At 38.0% G+C, this 10,374-nt stretch overlaps 1 protein-coding gene and 1 long non-coding RNA gene across 4 annotated transcripts in view; one reads left to right on the top strand and one right to left on the bottom strand.

The window, feature by feature from the left end:
* The window catches only part of IFT56 (intraflagellar transport 56), a 38,889-nt gene extending 29,289 nt beyond the window's left edge, over positions 1-9,600 (bottom strand). Inside the window, exons 1-6 of one of the 3 annotated variants that reach the window (XM_020878269.2) lie at positions 9,275-9,600; positions 8,633-8,770; positions 5,870-5,962; positions 4,139-4,253; positions 1,862-1,911; positions 58-203 (exon numbers count right to left, since the gene is read on the bottom strand). In XM_020878269.2, the coding sequence (XP_020733928.1) occupies positions 58-203; positions 1,862-1,911; positions 4,139-4,253; positions 5,870-5,962; positions 8,633-8,770; positions 9,275-9,277 (545 nt within the window). In that variant the 5' untranslated portion in view covers positions 9,278-9,600. Of the gene's footprint in view, positions 1-57; positions 204-1,861; positions 1,912-4,138; positions 4,254-4,582; positions 4,616-5,869; positions 5,963-8,632; positions 8,771-9,274 lie in introns of those variants that run through there. The other 2 variants (XM_070465066.1, XM_020878270.2) reach the window with 2 other exon arrangements.
* LOC110127866 (uncharacterized) lies at positions 8,765-9,994 on the top strand. Its single transcript, XR_011486816.1, has 2 exons — positions 8,765-8,995; positions 9,596-9,994. It is a non-coding gene; the product is annotated as an uncharacterized lncRNA (long non-coding RNA).
* The last annotated feature ends 380 nt before the right edge of the window (positions 9,995-10,374 follow it).

The following is a 10,374-nucleotide window of genomic DNA, read 5'->3' on the forward strand; positions in this document are numbered from 1 at the left end:
TGGGTACAGAAGAAAGTAACAAAATGAGAGTTCAAGGAGGCACAACAGGACTCACACCTGTTATCTAGCAGTATTCGCTTGTAAATATCAATAGCTTCTTGGTAGTGAGATCGCATATAGTGGATTGAGGCCAAACTGAGTTGATCTTCTGTGATATCCTGAAGATTCTGATGGAAGTTCATCAGTTTCTTCTCATCATTAAACTAAAATTGTAAGAGAGAAAAAAGACATATAAAAATTCATGTTAGAGTATGGTTAGAGAAATCAACACTTATGTAACACAAATTTAACTCCCCACTTCCTTCAGCCACTTGCCTCTGTTCTCCCTGTTTCCCTTCAGCTTCCAGTCTTCTTTATCTCACCTTCAGACAAAGAATAAAATAGTCTCCAGAGGCAGTCTTAGTCTTTAGTTACAACCCATTAATTGCTTGACCCCTCTCTTCTTATTTTCTTTTCTATTTCTTTCTTTATATCTTCTCCTTCCCCTTTTACTTTCTATGTTTCTTTTTTATATGCTGTTTATGAGAAACATTTAAAATAGGACATAGAAAAGTAAAGCATGAACAGATATAAAAAGACGTAATAGGCAACCACTAACCAAAAGAGAGCTGATAGAGCTACATAAACATGACAATGTAGTGTTTACATGAAGAGAGAGTTTTAGAGATAAAGACAGATATTTCATAATGATAATGATAAATGTTTCCATTCATTAGAAGGACCTAACAATTCTATATCTGTATGCATTTAATGAGAGTCTGCAAAACATGTAAAGCAAAAATTGAAAAAACTAAACAGAGAGATAATTACAGCATGAAATTTTTAAATACACCAAAAATAATTATTTTCAAATACTACCTACAGATAAACTCCCTGTAAAATAATTCAGCACTATCAATTAACAGCTTTAAATTTTTATTGTTCATATTCAATAACCCAATAAGTCTATTTCTAGGATGTCAGAATTACATTTTTATAATTAAAATCAAAATCAATCTTGAAGCCAAATAACTAGGAAATGCTGAAAGAATTATGGCACATGCATATAATGGATTGTTATTTAAAACGGATGGGTTTGAAGACTAGTGACTCAGGGATACGTTCACAATTTAAAGGTAAGTTGTAGAATACAAAAGTATACATTTAACATAAATCCCATTCTGCAAAACAAATGAACAAAAATACAAATATGCATATAAAAAATAATTATCCTTAAAGGGATATGCCAAAAGGTTAAAATATATTTAACTTTAAATATGGCAGACGTTTGAACAAACTCTGGGAGATAGTGAAGGAAAGGGAAGCCTGGCGTGCAGCAGTTCATGGGGTCATAAAGAGTCAGACATGACTTAGCGACAGAACAACAACAAAAATATCTTTTTATTGCATATTTACATTTTGATTACTAGAATGTGTAATTTTATAATATGAAAAAGTATTAAGAAATAATTTTATGATGATAATAAAAATTATTGCCATAAGGCAGGCAATTCAGAAAAGTACGTATTTATTTTCAGGAGTTAGGACAAGGCATCTTTGCTTCTGTTTCCTAAGAGACAATAAGATGGTGGAAACAAACTAATCTTAAAAGACTATTGCTTAAGAACTAAAACCTAACATCTCAGAATAAATTAACAGGGTAAAAAACATTAATGGGGAAGAAAAATCCTATAAAATTAATACCTGTATTCTACTTGCTCTAAACGTATCATTAACAAGAATTCCTACTTAATTCTCTTTCACCCATGTTGGTAACAAGAAAGAAAGAAAAATATTTTAAAAACAAAGGTTTTAATTTATGTCAATTAAAAAAGAAAAACAAGATTTTACATTAAAAAAGGTGAAATAACCACAAAAATACCTTGTGAGCCAAGTGGAAGAGAAGGCGGTTTTGAAGTCGGCTTTTTGGAGCTGAGAAAAAAAATCCAAGGTGCTTATTAAAGATCTCAATTGTCTATGGCATTTAGTCCCTTGTAGGAGTGACATGAGACTCAGATAAGGATATTCCCAAATCCTTACCCATGGGATCCTGCTATGTCTCTGCTATAAAATATATTATTTTAGTCTAGTCCTACTGCAGTAGAAGGAACATCATCAAGAACCAGAAGGAAAACACTAGAGTTCTGCTCATGCCCACACTGGTTCTTCCTGACTCTCTCGTGGTAAAACACAGCCTGCACTCTTCACAGTGCCAGCAGCAGCCCCTCCTGCGTGGTTCACACGCGGGACCAAACACGGGGAGCAAATGGTTGTGGTCATGTCAGTACATACAGGAATCCAGTTGAGAGAGTCATTTCCTAGGCAGGTTGATAAGAAGTCTAGGGGTCCCCAAGGAGAAAGGGGTCTGGAATTCTCAAGGAGGAAGAAAGGACAAACTTTTTTTGTCCCTCAACATTCCTTAGGATCATATAACAACAATGTATCCTGCTTGAAGACAGTCTCTGGAAAAAACCTTCTGGCTAATCCTTATCTTACACCTTTACACCTTATCTTAAGGTGTAAATTATGTGAGTAGGTCTAGTGAGGTCTTTACAACCTCCAGACATTCTTTTGATTCACTGTAATAACTAATTAGAGAGTATATAATTCCATTGCTAACACTAGCAAGAGGGTACTCTTTCTGTCCCCTTCTGATGCCTGTCAGAAGCTTTCTCTATCTCCTTTATACTTTAATAAAACTTTATTACACAAAAGTTCTGAGCGATCAAGCCTCGTCTCTGGCCCTGGATTGAATTCTTCTCCTCTGGAGGCCAAGAATCCTGGCGTCTTTGCGTCTTCAACAACAACCTTTCAGTGTTGTCAATTCCCTCTGAACTCTTCTTTTCATAGTTACGCTGCCATGTTTTCCTAAATGGGGCTTCCCAGGTGCCTCAGTGGTAAAGAATCCACCTGTCATTGCAGGAGACACAGGTTTGATCCCTGGATCACGAACATCCCCTGGAGAAGGGAATGGCAACCCACTCCAATATCCTTGCCCGGAAAATCCCATAGACAGAGGAGCCCAGTGGGCTTCAGTCCATGGAGTTGCCAAGAGTCAGATACAACTGTGCACACTCGCACGCATTTTCCTAAATTCTAGCCCATCTTCCACAGATCTGGCATGATAATCTGCCATCTAAAAGAGGTAGCCAAGCAAAAAGGTTAACATCTTTTAAATTCCAGATCCCCTTTGTGCTCTTGGAGAATTTTCCTAATTCTGGGCACTCAACATTATTAATATATCTCTTTATAACAAAAAGTCATACTTCAATGTTAACAAGTAAAAAATATATATGGAAAGAGAGATAGTTACCTTGATCACCTTACATGCATCTAACTGTTCTATGCACAAAGTCTAGAAACATGAGATAAATAACTCAAAGACTGTTATCACTGAATTGGGAAAAACTATATCAGTAAATTGAAACAACTTGGGTACAAATTAAGAGATTTTCCATGACCTTGAACTGGAATTCTATCTAAATATGTATGTACCGGTTAATTCTCTAAGAATTCTACCCTGGAATACACTCGTCACTCCCATATTTCCTAACAAACATTCTTGTGCCCACTTTCTCTACTTTTCTTTGATTTTAATTTGATTCATACTCTAATTATTCTTAATCTTTCCTCCCATATTTCCATTTTGCCCTACACTTATTTGCAAATCTGAATTCACTTCTCCTAAGATGACTGACCTCATAAGTCAAACAAAAGGGAAGAAATCTGGATTCTTCAAGCTGAGATTACTAGGCTTGTCATTTATAAGTAGGGCAAGAAGCTATAAAGTCCACATTCATGAGAGCTTGAACAACTATACCCAACTCCTACCAAGAGCATGAATGTCCCACCACAGGAGGGCCTAAGAAAGGCACCTTGTCTTTTTCTTCTCGCATCCCTCTGCTTTTTGGCTGTAGCTTCTGGGAAGATGAAGTGGGGAGGGTAAGGGTAAGGCACACAGAGATTAATTCTGTCTTTAAACATAAAGTTGCTAAGATCCAATATTCTTTGAAGAGTAGAGCTTTTCTTTCTTTTTTTTTTTTTTTTTAGCTTTCTAATGTCACTTGATTTTTCCTCAAGAAAGCTATTAAGTTTAAAAATCTCCAAAATGACTCTTAGTATTAGTGATGAATATCAGATATTAAAAGGGCTCATTTACCTTTAAATCCAGCTGCTTCAGCTTGTTTATACATTCCAAGAAAAAAGTAGGTACAGGCTAGGTTCACCCAGACTTCAGGATTACAATTTTCTTCTTTTGTTGCATTTTCATATTCCTGAAATATACAATAACCAGTGATCCCTTATAGCAGTAAAGCAATCAATGGGCCATTCCTTTATGTATAATGGAATAGGAGTTCTTGCCCGGGCAACTTCACATTTAGGAGAATTCTATATGCTCCTTAGGGCTTCCCAGGTGGCGCTAGTGGTAAAGGACCCGCCTGCCGACGCAGATGTAATTTCAGTCCCTGGGTCGGGAAGATCCCCTGGAGGAGGGCATGGCAACCCACTTCAGTATTCTTGCCTGGAAAATCCCATGAACAGAGGAGCCTGGCAGGCTACAGTCCAGAGTCGCAAAGAGTCGGACACAACTGAAGCGACTTACCATGTACACACATGTGCTCCTTATATTCTATACCTGTAATATTAAATACTGCAGTTAGGGCCCAAGCCTACCCATGTGGGACTGTTGCCCATAGAACCCTACACTTGGTTTTTTTTTCCCTTTTAATATTGATATGGGCTAACAAACTGCAGAAATGAAAAACAACTAAAATATTTTCTTTAAAAACAAAATTTTCTTTTTGCTAACTTAAAAAGACATTAAAAATGCATAGTTTCAGCTAACTTAAAATCCGATAACCTTAATATGCTACAAATTTGATTTCATTCTAATTGTATTCTGACTTTGTTTACTTGGCTTTACATTTTAAAAATTTGGTCTTTGAGGGTTTTTTCCTTCCCTGTTAAGGACAGTTTCTGAAATTCACTTTGTCAACTACATTTTCCATATACTGTTTTACTATCAGTCTTCACCACATACCTATTTTCTTTCTTACTCCATTTGAACTACTCTCTCTTCTCCTAAATCTTTCACAAATACTACCAGCTCTATTCTGCCCTCTTCACACCTTCACCTTTCTTTCACTGATTTTGTTGCTTTTGTTCATATCTGTTTCTCATTACCTGATCTCGGATATTTTTCATTTTAGTAATGCAGGCTTTTAATATCCTTAAATTACATTTTGAGAGTGAGAATATGTAAGAAAGGTCAAAACAATTTCATTTATGAGTTAAAAATTATTGACATAAGGCATCTACAATTTTTATGTACAGCCATAATTCCATAGGTTGTTAATTACATTGTAGGGTTTACAATGACCAAGAAAAACAACTTTAAAAACTATACTTTAAAAAATATATTAAAAAATAATATATTAAAATATTAAAAATATAAAGATAAAATAATTTTTCCTATGTCTAAAATTAACCTTACAAAATAACCATGAACTTTTTTGGAGAAAAGAATCATAAAACTTTTAATCAAAAGGGCTTATTTTTCTTCTCCTGAAGATTTCCTCAAGAAAGACTAATATTAATATATTGAACAATCTCATTAGTATATATCTAAAAGGAAAAAGTAAACTAACATTGCTACATATACTTGAACATATATAAAAGATTTCTGAAGCAATATATCAAAAAAAGCCAATGTTTACATCGGTTACCAAAGAAATAGGATGGAGGAAGGCAGACAGGGTGACTTTTTTCCTTTTCCCTTTGTTCCCTTCTATATTGTTTGAATTTTACCATGAGCATGTATTATTATAATACAAAACTTAGTAACATTTCAAAACCCTACAGTTACTTAAAAAAAAAAACTTTAACTAACCTCCAAAGCTCTCTTGTAGTCACCCAGGTGAAAAGCACAGTATCCAATCCACAAATTAGTATCCTCTTCTTGTTCCCCAACATGACGTTTGAACTTCACGTTAAAATTTCATGGAAAAAAAAAAATCATGAATACTTTGAATGGTAAGCCCTTGTTTAAAAAACTGCTATGTTAAGTTATTAATGAACAATAGGAAATTGCAAGTTATGGAAGCAAGATAATCTCAGTTTAATCAAACTGATACCTACAGAACTCAGCACAATTAACTACCTTTTCCTCAAATATTTCACAATTTTTTTGTGTTTACTGACACCTTACTCCAGGAAGTATCTAAGAGTTAGCCTCATAACAATTCTGGATGATATATAAGGATCATAAGAACTCTGTGAAATGTTTAATGCCAAATAACTGAAGGTTAGAGAAATTAAGCAATGACCTCAAGGCCACACACAGCCAGTAAGTGTGGTGCAAGGGACCATGGAGCCAACTGATTCCAAAGCCCATGTTTGCACCCCTTATCCCATGTTCTACTGCATTTAACTTCACACTTCAAACTTGTCCCATGAGCACACACATATATTTATTCATAGGTTATAACTTTTCACTGAAGACAAGGCATTAAATCATTCTATCACCCTTGAACAGGCTTGCCAGGGCCTACAAGAATTAAAGATTTTAGAAGACCACCGAATCATTTATGTCCATTGTAAAAAAAATTCATGAATTCATCATCCAATGAAACAAAAGTCCTGTTTTGGAGGAAAGGTGTGAGATCCTGAAGGAGAAGTCTGAATTACCATGAGGTTTTTTGTTTTTTTTGGCAAAAGGAGATTTTTTCTTTCCCCACTCTATGTGGGAATAAGTCAAAAACATAAGTGAACAGATCATTATTGATTTGTAGTGACCTAAACGGAAAGGAAATCTAAAAAACAGTGGAAATATTTATGTGTATAACTGATTCACTTTACTGTACAGTAGAAGCTAACACAACATTGTAAAGCAACTATACTCTAATAAAAATAAGATAAAATTTTAAAAAACCAATCATTGTTAACAAAACTTCAGGTGCCTTGACCAGTACAAGAAGAAGATATCTGTTGATACTTTGTCTAAATAAAAACTTACTCTTGTAGCTAACTCTATAATATTAGAAATTCTCCTCTCACCTGGAGAAGGAAATGGCAACCATTCCAGTATACTTGCCTGGAAAACCCAATGGACAGAGAAGCCAGGTGGGCTACAGTTCATGGAGTCACAAAGAGTCAGACACGACTTAAGCAACTAAACAATAACAACCTTTCACCAAATAATGTGAATTTGAGTGCAGTGCCTTAAGTCTGAAGAAACTCTTATTTGAGGTCTCCCTGAATTTGCCCCTGGAATTCCCTGGAGCCACAGCAGAGCTCACAGGCCCTTCCTCATCCCACACCAGGGCGGTTCCCATTCCGATCCATCATGGCACTTTGGCTACCTAAGAATGAAAGCATAGAGCTGAGCCTCCCTGGACAACTTAAAGGCAGCATGGGATCACACAATAAGGAAAGTGTGGTCACTTCCTTAAAGAAAAGAGAGAAGAGAAAAAGAGACTAACAAAAATCACACATGTATCTACCACTCAGTCCACTGATTTACAGAGCTAGAGGGTCCTCCCAAGGCAGCTCCCCTGGTGCTGACACCAGAAATCTGACACCAGAAAAGTTTAAGCAATGTGCTCAACACCAGCGCACTAGCAAGAAACACAGGCCTTTACATGCAAGACTGAGAAAGATATATAAAGCTGATTACAACACTTATTGTTGATAGAGTAATACGGCTGTTGTAGTGCTTTAGAGAAATGATTATGGCACAACACAACCAGGATGTGCTGTCAAAACTCCTCCCCTCTGTGTTCTTTGGTGCACCCCTCATTCTCTATAACATGTTCTTCCCACAAAACCATTTCCCAAAGTGCAGTATCCTTGGACCATCTACATCAGCACTTAGGCTATTTGCCCAAAATATTGGGTTCTTGAGTTTCCCTGGTGGCTTAGATGGTAAAGAACCTGCCTGCAACTTGGGAGACCTGGATTCAATCCCTGGGTCGGGAAGATCCCGTGGAGAAGGGAATGGCATCCCACTCCAGAATTCTTGCCTGGGAAATCCCATGAACAGAGGAGCCTGGTGGGCTCTAGTTCATGGGGTCAAAAAGAATTGGGCATGATTGAGCAACTAACACACACAGAGTCGGAGTCCAGAAATGTACATTTAAACAAGTACCACAAGTGACTCTTATGAGTATTAAAAGTTGAGAACTACTGCCAGAGAGATTTGAAATATCTTCTGAAGATACAGTATTTCAGACAATAAGCATGAAACATGGTAGAATTATTTCAATTTGATCAAAATGTTATAACATATTAATAGGAATAAATCATAAACTTGTCAGGGGGTGGAATAGGCAATGTGTGAACTGACACTGTATTAAATGCCCCTCTACATTTTTAGGCTGGATTTGCCATCAGTGGAACTAGATATAATTAAAAGTGTCTCTCAAGAAATAAGTCTATCATGTAAAAAAAAAAAAGAGAGACACAGAAAGAAGTCTATCTTTTTAGTTCATCTTTAGTCAGGTTTATAGTTAACCTGAAATCTGTGCCTGACTAGATTTACAGGAAGTGCCAGAATGCACCCACCTGTTCCATGCATAGCAACCAGCATTCACCCATGCATTTCTCTATATTCTGGTTATTTACATTCTAAGAAGCAACTTTCTTTGGACATTACCTCCAACAGGGTAATAGCTCCTGTGAAATCTCTTTGTGAAAGTAGCTCCTCTAGCTTCGGAATCTTCCTACCTTTCTTCTTTCTTTTGTCAGTGTGCGGTGGGTCCCCGCCTACAGCAGGTTTGGCCCTTGAAAGCATCTGTGAAAGAAACAACAAAGATAGCTGTATGATCCCATTCCCGTGGTCAACTTAAAAATGAGAGTGACAGCTCCCGGATTCATAAGTCAAATCCTGAACAACGAACCCCTTGTAAGCCTATTTAAACTCTTTCCGTAACACGCATTTTACTAAAAGGTCCATCACCCGGTGCTTGAGCTGAACGAAACCGCTATCCCCTACTTCATCTCCTCCAACGAGAATGAGGTAAGAGATGCTTTCGCGTAGCTATTGTCATCTCAGCCTTCCCTTGGTCCGCTTCCCATCTCACGCGCAGCTCAGGAGTGGGAAAACGGAGAAGCAAGAGGGAAGAAAGCAACGATGTTTCTACAGTTGCAGCCCTGTCCCCGGTGGGAACATGGGGGAGGGCACAGATATCTGCCTCCGTTAACACTCCTAGACTTACACTAGACGTGTGCTAGGAATCTCTAATCTCCAGTCCCAGGACCTACTCAAACTTATTCCTAACTATTCAACGCCACTAACCATCTTGGCGCCGGTCCTGTGAACCCCCTCTGCAGACAGACAGCAGAAGGCCTGGCTTCAGCGCGCCTCAGCATCCACAAAGCTCACTTGGTCTCCACGGCAACCCCGCCAGGGGACTGGCCCTCCCGGAGTAGCGCTCGCCGGAGAACTGGTGCCCTGCGCATCTTGGTTCCCATTGGCTTATCGCTGCTGCCGGGCGTGAAAGGTTTCTCTCCGCATGAAAGTGTCTTTCTCTGTACTGAGAGCGAGAGTTTGTCTGTATTTCTGTGAGTTTACATTAAGAAAAAGCGAATTAAAAGTGACACGGTTTTTCAAAAACAGGTTTCCCGGGAAAGTAATTTTCATGGACCACTTCCGATTTGGACCGCGTCGGGCTCCAGAGCGGCCTTGGGCGCTGTCTGGCACGTGATCGCGGGTCTCCTGTGCTGTGCGGCTTAGAATCAAATTTATGCCGGAGCGAGTATGCTGATGTTTGGAGGCGGGAGTTCCCTTGAATACGATTTCTTATTTCCATAGATACATCTCCTTTATGATGTGACATTATAATTCCTACCTAGAATTTAGAATAGAACCTCTCGTTCGTTAGAAATAGGGAAACACAAGATTAAGTCACAGTGGCCAATGCAGCCCCCATCTTGATTGTTTCTAAAGGTCTGATGCAATATTTTGAATATGTAAATTAAGGTAACGAGTGAAATAATTAAATTTGTTTTGGCTCGGTGTGTGTTTGTTTGTAAGTTTTGTTGTTGTTTGGCTGTGTCACGGAGCTTGTGGGCTCTTAGTTACCCAACCAGGGATGGAGCCGGGACCCTCCTGAAACTGGGAATTCTAATCACTGGTCCTCCAGGGAATTACAGGAAATTGTTTTTAAAGGTGTGGAGAAAGGGTTTAAAGATGTGTAACGTAAGAGCTGTGAGTTTTAAGTTTTAGTCAGGGTCTTTATAAGAACTAAAGCCCAAGAGACAGCCACTTGGTGCACTCTGAAGCAACTACTCAGTAGAAGTAAGGGAAAAGTCAGTTAATGCATGACTTTTGGCTGGGGGATACCTGCAGTCAAGCATGTATCTTGGTAAGATTACTGCTAATCATAAAGAACAGAT

The sequence above is a fragment of the Odocoileus virginianus genome, chromosome 1 (assembly GCF_023699985.2).
Source record: "Odocoileus virginianus isolate 20LAN1187 ecotype Illinois chromosome 1, Ovbor_1.2, whole genome shotgun sequence".
Classification (NCBI taxonomy): Eukaryota; Metazoa; Chordata; class Mammalia; order Artiodactyla; family Cervidae; genus Odocoileus; species Odocoileus virginianus.